The following is a 17,107-nucleotide window of genomic DNA, read 5'->3' as shown; positions in this document are numbered from 1 at the left end:
CAGAGTTCATTTTTAAACTTTTCCACTTCTGAATGCTGTTAAAATGTGTTACTGACAGTATCTCATTCTTCTGTATGTAGTCAGTCTTACAAATCTCATAGTCTCTTAGTAAACATGATACTCATGATCAAGAGTATCTGAGTCACCAGTTTTGTTTGTAGAACAGTTAATATATTAATTTTACACCATCTCCTTTATAATTCTCAATAGTAATTACTGTCTGCCAGCCTGTTCAAGGTAGTTTAAAATAACTTCGGTTAACTATTGGGTTAATGCTACCACAGAAAGCTGACGTAACTTAAATAACATGAATCAAGTCAATTGTTAGACCTGTCCATCAGTTTAGCTTGCAGTTTCTTGCTATTTATGTCAAAAAATCTATGAATAGCAAATACTGAATCACCAGACCAACACCTACATAATCTTTTAATGAATTATATTTTTTTGTCTCTTTTGTACGTGAAAGCAGTTACAGTCCTTTGTAAATATCAAACTTAATGATTAAATGACATTCACCTTTTACTAAAACAGATGGGGAATATTTTTTCTCAAAGGGAAAAAAACACATATAGAAATAACAAATCAGTTCTAGTTGTGGTCCCAGTGAAATAACTCGAGTTTTACAACAGCTGTAGTATTCTTCTGCTGTGTAAATTACATATAACTAAACTGTATGAAAATTTGTTTAAATTATTACCTTGCCTTCTCTCTGTCCTATATCTATGTGTTTATTTTATTTTTCCAATTTTTTGGTGTTGTTTATAGGTAGTAAACATTTCAAATTTGAAATAAGCCCAGGGAATTGAGGTATGTGCCTACTGAAATATATGTGCTCAATGCTAAAACTGCCTTCAAGACTTGTGTTAATTGTAGCTTAAGTATTTGTGAAATACCTACTATCAGCGAGCTTTTTTACTGATATGTACGTTAGAACAACAACCTTTGCATTCTGTTTCATTATTTGTAATAATCCAGTTTAACAAAAAACAGTTACCTACAATTTTTACAGAACTTTAGAAATAAATGCTTTGTTATTCCTGGCAATGTTAAAATTAGATAGTCTGTTGTAATTTAAAACATGATTTCATTTACCAGTGCTTCCTGTAGAAGTGACTGTGTCTCAGCAATTTTAGAAGATTTTTATCTTAAAAACTCTCATGATCTGCCAATCTTAAAACATCAGATTTAAAGCCTGAATTTAGAGATCAAGTTATAATTTAGTAGCTCTTAACCACTTCATTAAATGTAAACAGTCCTCCTTACACTATCATTTCATTCTGGAGCAAAAATTCAGCCTGGTGACTGGAAGCCACTGATTTCCAGATCCTGAAATACTAAAAAGGAATCTTGTTTGTTACAAGGCAGAGTGACACCTAATCCAGTTGCTAATTTGCTAACCCCATTGCTAGTTCACTGAGTCCATCCTGCAGCCTGCTCGTGTGAACCGGTAAGGTACACCTCCTTTATGCTCTTCCTTTGTAAATCTGCCCACCAGTTAGTTGCAGAACCTGCTTCATGGTGGATCCCTGATCTCCCAGTTGTCCTACTTGCTGCATGGCACTTTACTATTCAATGTGGAACTTCACAAAGAGAAGTGCTTTTATTCCAGAGGAAATGGACGTGGACAAGAGGCTGCTTCACTCCTTAAAAGAAAGTGGAAGCACAGTGATCTCACCTATGACAGCGCAGCATGCCTATACTATTTCATCTGCAAGAAAGTCACCTCTCTGCATGTATGAAGCAGTGAGTAGGACTTGACAGCTGTCATGTTACCAAATGCAACAAGTGAATCAACAGTGCAACCAACAGGAAACAAAAAAATGCTGTATCCTTCCTGTTAGGAACTGGCCTGCTCAAAAGTGGACACACACACCCCCCCCCCCAATACACACAGGCATCAAAACAAGTATAAAATCCACATATGGAGGGGACCTCCTGAAATATCCCCCATAGTGCTTGACAACTGATGGTGTATCATGATTTCAAGAGACCCCTGTTTCCTTGGGCAATGTGGTACTGCTATTTACTTCAGTCAGCCAACAACACAGACATCATTTTTACGATGTTTTGGTTTCATTACCTATGTTGATTATGCATGCTTAATGACATTGCTTCCTGTGATAAAACATAAAGAGATGGAACATCACCTGAGACACAGTTCCATTTCTTGAATTGGGAAACAGGGATTAAAAGACCACCTTCTTTGCTGTCACGGCAATAGAAGTGCATGTCAGAGATAATGGAGCAGATCCGATTAAGGTGGTATCATGATTGCCACAAGGCAGGTGACCCAGTTCCCTCAGACAGCTAATGAGGACCGTGACATGGAATAATGCTCCAGGCTTGTTTTTTTCTCCAGCATCTATCAAGTGTTCATGTGATGAACAAAATGCAGAAGAGGACCTTTTCAAAACTAAGAACATCTGGTACGTAGAAGAATCAGGAGAGAGTTGTTTCTTTTATGCAGCACTATTTTTACTTTTAACACTCCTTTTATCTGTGCAGGAACGTAATACCCCTCTCTAGTAACATCAACACTGAAATAGTACTTCCTGTCCCAAATTACAACATTTTACATCTGTTTGAGGGAGTGCAATATAACTCTGTAAAGTGATTTGTTGCAGTCTTACTTAACTTTTTTTCAGAAATAAATATAAGGGAATTACTCATATTGATCACACTGTGCAATCCAAAACACCTTTCAGGAAGTAAATTTAGCAAACTGAAAGGCATGCAGACAAAATATTTAAGTCAGTTGGAACTGCCTGGTTATACGGAACAGGAAATATGGATTTGGTATATCTTCTGAAATAAAATTGAGGGAGGTTTAATTTGTTACACAGCAAATAAACACATTGTTTATCTCTGCCGTTTAGAACAATCTTGCTAGTATTTTGTGATACTGTAGGTATATTAGCTTCTGCATTAATCTCCATCTCTTCCCTTTTCAGTTAAGAGTCCTTGTCAGCCTGAATTCTGGTTTAAAAGCAAAGAAAAGGGAAAATAGTTGTAGACGATAGAAATATCTCTCGTATTTAATCTCATTTTTTCTAACACTTGAGTACAAGGAAATAGGAGAACTAAATAGTCATACTGGTGGTAATTCTGCTGCCCATATGATGAGACATGTCTTTTTCAAATGCTTGTATGTTATCTGGACAAGCTATTATGATTTTTTAAGAGAACTTTCTGAGAAATAGAAAACAACAATTTTTGTTAATTCAACTCTGTTAACTCTGAAAAGAATTTCTGGGGATAAAAGAATTTCTGGGGATAAAATAAAGTTATTTCTTCAGCTGCAAAGTTTTCCGCTGATCATGAAAGCCGTCCCTTACTGATTTCAAAGTCCACTGGAAAAAAAATAGAGGTTTTGGAGCTTCTCCAAATACAAGGCAATTATATGCAAGTACTCCTGCCTATTTATTAAAGGATTGACTTTTAAAAGTGCAGAGTCAGATGGTCAAGTAGCTAAGTACAAAATGCTCCGGATACTCTTTAATCTTTATTAAGATTCATCTTAATTCATATTCTTATTAATATATTTACATTAGAAATGTGTTTATGAGCATCACTGAAGTTTCAAAAGGCCTTTTGGCCTTTGTTTTCACAAACAAATGTCATTCTCATCTTTTTGAGGTGACTGATAGAGCAGTATTAAAGGATTATTAATCATAGAATCATAGAATGTCCTGAGTTGGAAGGGACCCACAAGGATCATCGAGTCCAACTCCTGTCCCTGCATAGGACAACCCCGAAATTCACACCATATGTCTGCAGGCGTTGTCCAAATGCTTCTTGAATATTGTCAGGCTTGGTGCTGTGACCACCTCCCTGGGGAGCCTGTTCCAGTGCTCCACCAGCCTCTGAGTGAAGAACCTTTTCCTAATATCCAACCTAAACCTCCCCTGGCATATCGTCCTGCCGTTCCCTCTGGTCCTACCATTGGTCACCAGGGAGAAGAGATCAGTACCTGCGCCTCCTCTTCACCTTGTGAAGAAGCTGTAGACTGTGATGGGGTCTCCCCTCAGTCTCCTCCAAGCTGAACAGACCAAGGGACTTCAGCCACTCCTCATACGGCTTCCCTTCTAAACCCTTCATCATCTTCATAGCTCTCCTCTGGACACTCTCTAGTAGCTTCGTATCCTTTTTATACTGTGGTGCCCCAAACTGCACACAGTACTCAAGATGAGGCCGCACCAGTGCAAAGTAGAGTGGGACAATGTGTATGTATATTCTGTTCCCACCTTTAAGCATCTTGAAAAGGACGGAGCCGCACTAGGTGACTTTCTGGAATAGTCCACTAGCATTGTTGGAAGAATAATTTATTCAAGTATGTGGTAGATAATGTAATATCTGAATGAATGAAATTCTATTTGAATATATTTAAAGATTTACTTTAAAAACGATTATGCAGAATTACAGAGAAAAGGTGGACAATGAACAGCAAGCAGTTAACACCACACTTGAACACAACACAGGACTGTTATACAACCTAATCCCCGCAATGCTACTTTTTTACTTTTTTTTAGCAAATCTATCTTTTAAAACACTATTTATGCTAATGAATCCTAATACTGGTTTTGCAGAATTGGGGACCTAAGGTTTGTCTATTTAGTAAAGTTTCTGTAGTTATACGTACAGCAGAGACATACTTAGTTTGGTATTAAAAAATGCTTTTTTGTTATACTTGCAACTATTTTCCTATAGAGATAAGAGAAACAGAATGGTAATCTCATACTGGGTAAGAATTTAAGAATTTCTACTCGAGATTCATGTAAATGGTTTATTTAAACATCACAGTGACTGATTAATATGTTCACATTTACAGCTTTCCTTTAGCTTTCTTTTTGTCAGAAAGAAGGTCTTCAGAGCAGGACTTACCTAGTATTAGAAATATATTAAAGCATGAGAAAAAACTGTTTTCTGCTTAGACAGACACTTGTGTTCAGTTTTCTTGTTAGAGGAGAATTGTCATATACTTGACTTCAAAATTGCCAACAGACTAAAAACAAGGAGTGGAGGGAAGAGAGCAGAGAAGGCATATAGCTTGTGGACAGTCTGTTTGGCAAGTATCAACTAAAATTATAAATGGTGTCATCTAGAAATTGTGTTGCCATTATGATATTATTAGCTTTGCTGAAACCGCCCCTTGCGAGATTTCAGTTTGAGATCTCTGGTTGTATGTTTACTTTTAAGAATTTGAGAAAATCAGGATGGCATTACATTAAATGCTTTTAGTTGAGTGATTCCTGTCCATAAAAAATATACAGTTATAAAGTACATAATCAGCCAAACTCTAGAGTTTGAAGCACACAATCAACTAAACTTTTAATTGCTAGGACAGACAGTGAAGCTGTTGAATTTTAACATGACTGCACACCCAAAAGAAAGTACAGTCAATGTCTGACTGCCCAAATCTTAAGCCTTGGACAACTCTATAACCAGGTCCCAGGTACTCAGCTTTATTTTGCATTTTTGAGCTTCTGTTGTAGATTTTCAGCAACCATATTACTGTTTCAACAGGTACTGCAATGGCTGCAGGAGTTTTGCTGCAAAATGAACTACCATATTCTTCATTGCTAGAGAGCAGTCTATATCTGGCAAATATGAGTTCAGGTAACAATTTTTCTCTGGTATGCCATTCATAAAAAGTGCTTAGAGAAATTATAAAAAAAAAGTATTTTCCATAGAAAATTAAAAACCCCAGAAATATTATCCCCAATTATAAACATAAAATGTCTACAAAAAAATGAAACTTTATCATCACCACAATGTGTTAATATGTTGAGCTTTTCTGTAGCTTTCATCTTGTTAGTTCTCTTAATTGAGAGAGAATAACTAACTAGCTCTCTGAAAATACAAACACACCTTCAACAAAACTCCCCTTTCTAATAAAGTATTTAAACTCTTATAGGATGTAATTCTTTCTTACTATTTTGGTTGAGTACTTGAAAATCCTGCTAGATTCAGTAGGAAAATAATGATGTGCAGCATTTTATTTTGCTCATTTCTGGCTCCACTATCATTTGATATATACTGAAGAAAACTTTCTGGGAAGAGAAGGAAAAAAAGAATTAAATATAAGAAAGCAGTATAATTAATTATAAAACATTTTTCATGTTTCTTGGATATAAGTAGCACTTGAAATAGCCTTTTTCATCTCCTTTGTCTTCCATCCAACCCCCCAAATAAAAGCATATTTAAATATTTCCTCACCTCTTGATATCAGCTTTGTTGCTGAATTAGAATAGTCCAAGTTTTGAGGCATCAGCTAACAGAGTCAGCTTTACATTTTCATTTTCTCATACGACATCACTACTGATGTTTCAGGCCTGGTATCTACAGCAAACCTTACCACGTCTCCTTAAGAGCTGGGGTGCAGTATTCAAAATTCAGTCACTCAATTCCTGTTCAGTACCTAGAAGAAACAGTAGATTTTTACCTGATGAATTTTTATCAAAGAGAGCTTTCTCTTATGCAAATTCCTCTGTAAGAGTTACTGTTTTTGTAGTACAAAAAGAAACACCGACTGAAGATAGTATATAGCTTTAGGAAAATGTAGTGGGATTAATTTGCATATTGAACAAAGTTATGGTGGATTTTCTTGATTTCCCCAGTCTTTCTCTTTAACGTGCAGTCTAATGCACAGACAATGGGATGACAAAGTTTTTTTATATTGCTCTAGTTGTTCTCCACATAGTTGCATGACAATTTTGTCATTTTGAGAGTGTTGCTGTCTTTCTGGCCAGCTCATTCTCCTTCTTAGCACACTGGAAGCAGTAGGAAGCAATTTGCCACCTAATATCTACCTACAAAAGCCTAAAGCACTCAACTGATACATCTTCTCCTCCCCATAATCTGCTTTATCTCAGTCTGTAGGGCTAACAGCTTTGCTTAATAAAAAGCTGTGCCCTGAAAAAAAATAAGCCTTTTGTTTTGAATAACAAATTGTGTTTTGTTAGAAGATATGAATGGTGCAGAGCGAACAGTCTACAATTCATTATGTACTGAACCATTTCATTAGGAACACACTAATCCCAATCATTACAGAGCAAAACAATGCATTTTGGAGCAACTAAGTGGAGGAGGAGAGGTGGTTGTGGAATGTTAAACCAAGAGGTGGGGGAGTATAATGTAGTTAGAGATTTCTCAGGAAGCAGAGCCTCCAGCTACATTTTGATTGTTCTTTTGAATCTAGTATTTTGTGTCTTAGTGAGTGCTGAATGCATGTTATTTACAACTAACTAAATACTCACATTGTTTATGGAAAATGTTTTGGTTGTTCCCAGTCCGTTTTCAAAATTATCTACTTGAAATGCAACTATTTTCATCAGACAGCGGAACAGTTTGTCCCAAACAGACTCAATTCCTATAGAATGGAGCGGCCCCAAGGATAGCTGGCAGCAGCACCTTCATTGTTAGTTACTATGGAGACAGCTCAGCCCATGCTGACTAGCTGCTGCAGCATTCAGAAGGATGCACAGCTCTCTGCAACTTCAGCGCTGAGCAACTTGGATTTCCTACCAGTGTGTCCCCAGCAGCCTTCCTAGACGGTAGCTGGGGCTGGTCAGTCATGCAGGGTTCACCCCGAAGGCGTTCGGCAGTGAGTATTTTTAGCAACTTTTTCCAAGGTCGGAGGCATTCTTCCTCTGATCCCCTTCTTCGCATAATCCAGAGGCGCCGGAGCTCAGTTGTAGAGGTACTCTCATCATCGACTCACCGGGTTATGGTGGCGGTATCGTCTCTGAGCCCTGAGGAGCTGGATGCAACTTTTCCTGAAAAAAAAAGTAAAGTACTTTTCATTAAGACTGTTGGTAGTTTGGGTACTTTTTTCTTGGTGTTAAATTAATATACTTTTGTTAACTATATTTTATATATATGCATAAAATACTGGGTTTTAAATTTTTTCCTGTATTTTATGTTTTGTTCACTGATTCCTTATTCAAGGATTAATATATGCTTTTCACTCTAACAGCTCAGTTCTAAAGAACAGGTAAAATAGAAGCACATGTTCACACATTCACCAAGTATATGGCTAAGTATTCTCAATTTCAGGTGGAAGAGGACTGTGACATTTTCTTCTGTTGCAAAGGATATCACACACCTCTAACTTCATCAGAAAAACCAAAGTTACTGTTAGAAAAAACAACTTCTGCAGTAATGCAAGCAATTTTTCCCCCTCAGAATCCTTACTTTAAGTCTGTGTTGAAAGATGAGCCTTAAATATATATTCCATATATTTATGCTGTTTGTAACTTCATCAGTTTAAGGTTGAACTGATACTTTTAAGGTGGAGATGAATTTCTAAGCTTTCTTACTAAATCTATTTTTGCCTGTGTTCTAGGAAGTTCAATGCGCCCGACAGCAAAATACACTAAAGTAGGGGAGCGCCTTCGCCATGTCATTCCTGGTCACATGCAGTGCTCAATGGCATGTGGTGGACGTGCTTGCAAGTATGAAAACCCAGCTCGATGGAGTGACCAGGAGCAAGCCATTAAAGGGCTCTACTCTTCTTGGTAATAAGCAGCATTTACTCTCACTAAATGTAACTGCACCAGTTGTATTTATTAACAGAGAGAATTCAAAGGAAAATAATGAGTTTTTTTTAAATCAGCTACTGCTAAGTTAAGTATAAAACATAATGATAGCTTGATTCGGAATTACAACTTAACAGTAAACCATAATGGCCATTGTACATAGCCCAGTCAAGATGATGAAAGATTTCTGTTGACTTACAATAAGTTTGGTTCAGATCCAAAAGAATAAATAGCTATCTGTCATGAATTATGAAAAAAATATTCTGGGTTATAGACAGTTCTTTCTTAGGTTTAAAATGCAAATTAATTAAAATGTGTTCATAATAGAATTTAAAAATAAAAACATTTACTGAGGATGAAATAATGTAAGGTATTTGTTCAAAAGCATATTCCTATGCAGTAAGATTCACATGAAATGTATCTTTACATTCTTACTGATTTTTTTGTAACAGCAAATGCTATTTAGCAGCATACAAACCTTAAAGGGCCAAACAGAGGTCTGAGTCCAGATTTCTATTCAAAGGAATTTTTAATATGTTCATTGGCCTGGCATTTAAACAGTTCCAGTAATTGGAACTGTCTTTTGATATGTCGTAACTGTATCAGCTTAACAAGATTTATCACTAACATTATATGGTAGTAGAATTTTTTGAAAAATCAATTCTAGTTAATCAGCAAGGTATTTCTATCTTTCTTGAATATAACATAGTATTCTTATTTTGGTAGATTTATACCTGGGGAATTATTAATAACAACATTATTATCTACTTTTCTAATTTCTCAGGATAACAGACAACATACTGGCTATGGCTCGACCCTCAACAGAATTAATTGAAAAGTACAACATTATTGAACAGTTTGAAAGGTAACAAATTTAGTCATTATTTATTGTAGGTGTTACTAGTGTAATTCCTGATCCATTTTCTCTTTCAACATAGATTTGGATTGTTGATAAAGATCCTTTCATTTTAATGATACAGAGGTAAAGATTTATTCTCCACTAAGAATACATGTATGTTTCAGAAAATAAAGGGTAATGAGATTTTGGCTGCATATAGTACTTTGACTCATCTATTCCTTCCTTAAGATGTGGCATAAAAACCATAATTAACCTTCAGCGTCCTGGGGAGCATGCAAGCTGTGGCAATCCACTGGAACAAGAAAGCGGTTTCACCTACCTTCCTGAAGCTTTTATGGAGGCTGGAAGTAAGTTCACTCCTGCTGCTGTTCCTCATTAATTATTGATTTTGACACTTAAAGATATTTTTACTTGAATTCTTGTGTGTTAAAAGCAGCTACGTAAGAAACGTTGCACAAAATGGGATGTAAACATGAAACTTCGCAAATATAATCAAGAGTGAATAACATTATTGAAGATCGTATATATGTAGAGTGAGATGGAGGGTTTATGTTCAGATGTTTAGAATAAAGAACAACAGCTAGTTAAATTTTTCTTTTTCTGCTGAGTTCACAAATGTATAAAACATTAACAGTGTTTCAAATTCTGGTACAACTCATGTTTTCTTATCTAGACTATAAAAGGTTATTTCATTTGAGGACATTTGTATTGACAATATTTTTGTATTTTTTGTATTACAGTGAGATGAGAAAAAGTGCCTCTCTGTAAGAAACAGCTTTTGACTGAAGTGCTTTTATTTATAAAAAGAAAAAATTACCCTCTACCTATATATAGCTCAGTAATTTTTGTATGAATCGCTCAGTTTTGTTACACCTTTTACATTCTAGCTGAACTTCAGTTTGACAAATCTTTGCTAGCTTCATGTAGTTATCAAATTTCAATAGCAAGCGTACACTGAAATGGGAAAATAATCTCTTGCAAACAATATGTAGTCAGATTCTAAGATCCATTATGCAATTTTAGTATTATCATTTATTATTAGTCAGCTCTTCTCTGTATATAGTACTGAAAATTTCACATTTGGTATGGCAGAAAATAACTCTCTTTTTTAATTTTAGTTTATTTTTATAATTTTGGATGGAAGGATTACGGAGTGGCATCTCTCACTACTATACTTGATATGGTAAAAGTCATGGCTTTCGCCTTGCAGGAAGGGAGGGTAGCTGTTCATTGTCACGCAGGACTTGGTCGGACAGGTATGTGCTCTACTGCAAGATCAACAGAATTGTTTTTCTAAAAATGCAAAACAGTCCCTTTATAAATTATTAATAATTTGTTTAGATTCTTTACCATTGCAAGATGTACATCTATAAAATGGTTAAAAATACTAAACAAATTTGTGGAAATTATTTGAATGGCTAGAGGAGATCAGTTTTAGTATATTAAAAACAGAAACCTGTAAGGTTAGAAAATTTTTGAATCTGTATAATAATTCCCTGTTACATTCAAATGGGACAGCTTCTTTTTGATGGGAAAAATTCACCTAGTACACTTCATTGTCCAATATTTATTACGTGTTTACAAACCTGCCACTCATTGTTAGATCAGGTGGATTTGGTAGAGCAGATAAAATTTCATTTACTTCTTTCAAGACTTTTTTGCCTATGTCCTTCCTGTAGAAGCCACCATTGCTCCTGTGTTCACAAATGATGAAACTCCTAGAGATGCTGTGGTGAGAAACTAGCTCTCACTGAAAGTATAGTGGGAATGGGTTTACTATCATGTGGTCCAACAAATGCAATTATACTTAGGTAACAGCATCACATAATAGAGGGCATAAAGCCTGTATCTTTACCTATATTAATTTTTATCCTGTAGTTCCACTGAGTATTTGGTTTAGTCTGATAGTTCTTCAACTAATGCTTGTCTTCATATTTTCCAGGTGTTCTAATAGCTTGCTACTTAGTTTTTGCAACAAGAATGAGTGCTGATCAAGCAATTCTTTTTGTCAGAGCAAAAAGGCCTAATTCTATTCAGACTAGAGGGCAGTTATTATGCATCAGAGAATTCACTCAGTTTTTGGTTCCTCTGAGAAATGTATTTGCATGCTGTGAGCCCAAGGCACACACAGTGACACTGTCCCAGTACCTGACCCGTCAGAGACATCTGCTCCATGGTTATGAGAGTAGACATCTCAAACATGTGCCAAAACTTATTAATCTAGTTTGCAAATTGTTGCTAGACTTGGCTGAAAACAGACAAGTGATAGAGGCAGAATTGTTAGATATACCAGATCTTTCAGCTGAAATTGAAAAGACTGTTTCTCAGTTGGTGTCCACACAGCTAGATAGAGAACTCACAAGGCAGGACAGTGATACGTCGGACTCCTCTCACCCCCACTTGTCCACTTTCGAGACCCAGGATTCTCTTTTCTCCCTGGGACATGAATGTGATCCTCTTTGGAAAAGAAGGAATGTCGAATGCCTTCAGCCTCTTACTCATCTGAAAAGGCGTCTAAGCTATAGTGAGTCAGATTTAAGGAGAACTGAGTTTCTTTTAGAACAAGGAGAAACCGTGTGGACAGTACCTGCTCAGATATTACCGTGCAACAAACTTAAGCAGAACAGCGGTGAGGAATGTTCTGCCACAGGCAAACAAAAGCCACAGTTGGATTTAAACAAAGAAGTGTTAGTGCGTAATACATGTATGTTCTGGAGTCAAGGTAAATTTAATTTGGATGGACGAAAAGATGGATCCTCACTTTATCACAGAAGGAACTCTACCAAAGAAGTACAGCGCAGCAGAACCTTTTCTTCAGGTCTAGCATCTATCCACAATACCAGGGAACCTGGAATGCCAAGGCATAATTTTACCAATGATGAGATTGGTCATAGAAAAGACTGCAAGACTAATATGTATAGCAGAAGAGTCTATGTCTCCGAAGACTCTGATTCTTCTTCTTCTTCTAAAGTGAACTTTTCCACTGGATATGAAAGCCAAGGTAGCAAAGATGTGTCAGAGGCAATTCCACACATTGTTCTGCAGTCAGAATTAAGTTTGGAAGCCCGAAGAGTTCTGGCAGCAAAAGCACTTGCAGGTATAAATGAATTTCTGGGAGAGGATGAAGTGAAGCAGAAGGTAGAAATGTGGCAGGTAATTTTTAGCTTGATTCAATGTTATGGGCTCTGCATATTTCACCTAGGTTAATTCCTAGAATGGCAAAAATGCCACCATGTGCTGTGGTTCAGTAAATGATTGTATTTGTCAGTTATGGGCCAGTTCTTTCAAAAGCAAGCAAAACGCACATACAAATTTTGGTCTCTAGCAGGAGATTAGAACATTGTTTCTCATTGTGTTAATTCATTTTACTAACTAAGGAAAATTGATGCAATTATCTGTGGTTGTAACTTGGATGCTGGTGGCATAAAAGTACTACAGATTTTAAGGTAGAGCTGTGTTGTTTTTAATCAGTGCTTTCTTAGAACTAATCAGAGGATTCTGTGTGTAAAAGTAAAATAATTTAGTAGAAACTTAACTAACTGCTTATCCTCAAAACTAAATCCTCCTAGCAACATTTTCTTTGAAGTTGGAATCCAAAGCTGTTTTATGTATTCTAGTGGATAATTGGGAGGTTCTGAGCTGCACTGTTTGTGTCATCCTTCTGTTTTAAAGAATCACTTGTATTACTGCTGATTAATGTTGATGCTTTGGAAAAAACCTAGAAATATTTTTTTAATAACTCTGAAGTCTTTTTTTGTTGGAATGTAAGCAGCCAAGTACTGCTACAGTCAAAGAGAATGTTAGCAAATGTAAATAGATGATGCATTTTCAGTTTTGTTTTGTTTTGTTTTTCTTAAGAAAGAACTGAATTCTCGAGATGGAGCTTGGGATAAAATCTGTACCGAGAGAGATCCTTTTATCCTCTGTAGCTTGATGTGGTCCTGGATAGAGCAGTTGAAAGAACCTATTATATCCAAAGATGATATTGACATGCTGGCAAAAAAATGCACAGAATCACAGGATGCACTTTACTTACTGAGAAAGGTAGATATTATATATGCCAATTCATTCTTTAACTGCCACGTACATTTTGTTAATGTGTGTTAAACTATTCATTTATGGCCTTTAGGCAAGGGAATTGCACTTCTAAAAGGCAGCTTCAATCTCTTTAAAAATCAGAACGAGGATTATTTTGGTATTGAATAGTATGAGTTGTAATCAATACTATGATGATGAATATTATAAGGAAAATACCAGATACTGTCTTTGAACACCATTCAGTAGAAGCTCAACTTCAGCATATTTCCCTGCAAATTCTGCAGTTTGAGATCCACAGGCAAAGATGAGAAACCTTTTCTCTGTGACTCGATGTATGGCTTTCGTTAATGTCACATGTTGCAGCTCTGCTTAATGGTTGTCATAATTGCTGTGCAAACATGTTAATCCATCAGCTTTGGAAGAGCTGGGGCAAGGAATAGGAAGAATTTGCCAATTCAAGAAATCAGAAGCCAGGCCAAATTCTTCTACATAAGTCAGAACTGTGGCCATCTGTATTCTGAAATTCCTATGAAAAACAGGTACTTCTGATCCAAACTGTTTAATTGTGCTTTCTCCAAAGGGCTAGATGTGAGGTAAATCACAAAAAAATTTTCTCTATTCTTGATCTCTTAATTAGACAAATTAATTTCCTAATTCTTCAGGAATTCTTTGTTTCCGAAGTATTTATGAAGAAAATAGAGCCCCTTTTAACAGCCTCCAGATATCCAAGAATATAGCTTCTAATCAGTAGGGTGTCAGAACTTTATGTGCAGTTGCCATCTTCATGCCATGACATTCACAATTCCCGAGTTCATCTGAAAACGTCATATTTCTTCCTGAAGCATTCTTCCACTCTATCAGAGTTTTAACTTTCTATTTGTATTAAATAAAAAATAACTGCTTGACAGTTAATAATTTTGTCTTAGCTTATCTTATCCTATATTATTTCAGAATCACAGAATAGTTGAGTTGGCAGGGACCTCTGGGTATCTTCTAGTCCAACTGCTCTCCTCAAAATAAAGCCAACTAGAGCAGGTTGCTTGTATGACAGATGCTCCAGTCCCTTAATCATCTTTGTGGCCCCTCGCTGAACCAGTTCTAGTATGTTGATGTCCTTCTTGTACCAAGGAGCCCAGAGCTGGACCCAGCACTCTGGATGTGTCACCTCCATTGACCTGCTGGCAACTCTCTGTCTAATGCAACCCAGGATGCTTTTAAGCTGCCTTTACCGCAAGGGCCTGTTGCCAGCTCATGTTCAACTTTGTATGCACTGGGACACCCAAGTTCTTTCCTGCTAATCTGCTCTCCAGCCAGTCAGCCCCCTATATGTACTGCTGCATATTTAGCTGCTCTTCCTAGAAATCCCTCAAGTTTTAATATAATTTTCACTGTTAAGTGACCTGCCAGTGTGGAGATCTGTCTCCCTTGGAAAAGGGATGGGAACTAGCAGCCACAAAGATACTGTTGCTCCCTTTATGCATCCTTGCTAGCACTGCCCAGGTGTCTTTCTGCAAGCTTCCTTCAATGGTGAAGGAGACTTGGTAGGACAGAGAGGGATGCAGATCATCCTATGGTAGTTGGGGAAAGAGCCCTGACCATGCATAGCATTTCGGGCTGAAAAGATCAAATCTCACTTTTTCTATTGCAATTCACATGAATGCTACTATTCGTATAGGGGACCTTGAAAAATAAGTCTCCAGATGCACACCTGACCTCCTAGAAATTTCCAGAGCAGCTTGTGGTACACTAAAAGAGAAGAGTTTCTCCCATCATGACTGAAGTAGTTATGTAGAGGCTCTGTAGGCTTGTGAAAATTCCCTCCCCAACTCCTACACCTGAAGGTTTCAATACAGGAAGACACAGCCTGATATTTAAACAGCAATTAACAAAACCTGAAAGTTAAATGTTTTTCATGAAAATATTTCTTCTAATAAGCTGCTGTTCCTTTTACCCACCAGGAACAGTGTCAGACTATCCTTTGTATTTTACACTGTGTGGTGAACTTGCAAATGCTACCAGCTGATGTGGAGGAGGCCTTACTTGCTCGTGCTATTAAAGCTTTCACTAAGGCAAGTAACTGTTTGTCCATGGCATTGTATTTATTTGTTTTAAATCATGAAGGATGAATCAACATAGCAGGCCTCTGTGAGAAAAGTTACAGTAATACTTTAACACTTAGTGTACTCATGCTTATCTGTTTCAGCATTTACATTTTATAATAATCAGCCTACCAAAGGGTAGGAAATATTCTCAACAAAATTAAATTCTGTCACTACAGCCTTAATCCTTTAGTCTAACTTTTCTATTTCTGGATCACTGCCAATTCATGGACTTCTTCAAATTAGGGAAAAGATAATTTTTAAGTGGTGAGAATAATTAGTCACTGGGAGTAGTTTACCAAAGGCTTTGGTAGATTCTGTACCACTTGGAGTCTTTCCATCAGATTAAATAGTTTTCTGAAATTACATTGCAATTCAGTTATGTTTTGGGCCCTTAATATAGGGTTGCATAGATAACTTCTGCTTTTGCAATCATTTAATAACAGTGACAGGTTATGCTTGCTATTGCTCAGCTCAGAGCTGCTTTCTTCTCAGATTCAGCAGGTGAAATTATTTGAACAGAATGTTCATCATACTGCTTCCTAATCTCTTGTAAATCTATAGACATGTCACCTGTTAAAACAATCATGACATTTCTCCTTCTACTAGTTTGTTCCAATGTCTAGTCAGCATAAAATTGAAAATACTTAGCATTAAATACTCCATCGTGAAACACATACTTTCTCTGATAACTCTTAAAACTAATTTGTTTTTAAATGTTGGTCATCTACTTTGCATTTTGCTGTATGACATCTATTTAACAACTGAACTTAAATTTCTCCCTTTTATTAGACAAGCTTCGATTCTGAAAATGGACCGTATGTTTACAATACCTTGAAAAAAATATTTAAACAAACACTGGAAGAAAAAAGAAAAAGGCTTAAGGAAGGAAAAGAGAATCCCTCTTGATTTCTGCACAGCTATGCCGAAGAATTAGGTGGGCCTACCAAATTATTTTGCATTTTCCAGCTACCATATTCTGTGCTATCCGGCATGATTTACCTAACTTTAGGTGACAGTAGTTATTAACAAAGCATTTTATTTTTTTAGAGGGAGTTTTAGTGACAATTGTTTTATTTACATGATTCTAAAGAACAGCTCCTGTGTGACCGTACTGTAGCATTTTGTTTCAGGTACTATGCTTTTATATTGTGAACTGTTCTCTTGTTTTCAAATGTACTTATTGATTTAGAAACCTCTGTCATTGGCAAACAACATTATTTTCAAGTTACACGATTGCCATAAGTTCAGTGCCATGGTACACAAAGGTTTAGTGGATTGAGTTAATATTTATGTATTACATATGCTTACATTAATGTTATTTGATTTTACTTTGCAGAAAATAAATATTGACTGAACTTATAAACTCCTTTTCCTTTCAGAAATTTTAAAATAAGACTAAGAGTAATAGTGAACAGATCTTGATGTCTACTATTGACAGCAGGTTATTTTTTCCTTTAGATCTCTTAAATACTTGTCACCAATATGTTTCTAAAAGGTGTTGCAGTAGAGAAATACATTAAGTGTATGGAGTATTAAGTTATCAAGGCCTTAAATTAGACTTTTTTGGCTAA

At 36.3% G+C, this 17,107-nt stretch overlaps 1 protein-coding gene across 1 annotated transcript; it reads left to right on the top strand.

Moving 5' to 3' along the window:
* The first annotated feature begins 2,237 nt into the window (after nt 1-2,237).
* PTPDC1 (protein tyrosine phosphatase domain containing 1) lies at nt 2,238-16,750 on the top strand. Its single transcript, XM_082322362.1, has 10 exons — nt 2,238-2,426; nt 5,524-5,616; nt 8,345-8,516; nt 9,322-9,402; nt 9,625-9,743; nt 10,515-10,652; nt 11,339-12,549; nt 13,255-13,440; nt 15,393-15,503; nt 16,326-16,750. Exons 1-10 carry the CDS (start codon nt 2,333-2,335, stop codon nt 16,440-16,442), a joined length of 2,322 nt encoding a protein of 773 aa, XP_082178488.1. The 5' UTR covers nt 2,238-2,332; the 3' UTR covers nt 16,443-16,750.
* The last annotated feature ends 357 nt before the right edge of the window (nt 16,751-17,107 follow it).

Source organism: Platalea leucorodia (assembly GCF_965183815.1).
Source record: "Platalea leucorodia genome assembly, chromosome: 9".
NCBI classification, from domain to species: Eukaryota; Metazoa; Chordata; class Aves; order Pelecaniformes; family Threskiornithidae; genus Platalea; species Platalea leucorodia.
The sequence above is the reverse complement of the archived record's forward strand: the minus strand, read 5'-3'. Positions and strand labels throughout refer to the sequence as shown.

Bases quoted from the DNA above. Each gene is read 5' to 3' on its own strand.
- PTPDC1 (XM_082322362.1), top strand. From the start codon at position 2,333: ATGCTCCAGGCTTGTTTTTTTCTCCAGCATCTATCAAGTGTTCATGTG. The intron at 9,403-9,624 runs GTAACAAATTTA...TCCTTCCTTAAG, and splicing joins ATTATTGAACAGTTTGAAAG to ATGTGGCATAAAAACCATAA. The intron at 15,504-16,325 runs GCAAGTAACTGT...CCCTTTTATTAG, and splicing joins CTATTAAAGCTTTCACTAAG to ACAAGCTTCGATTCTGAAAA.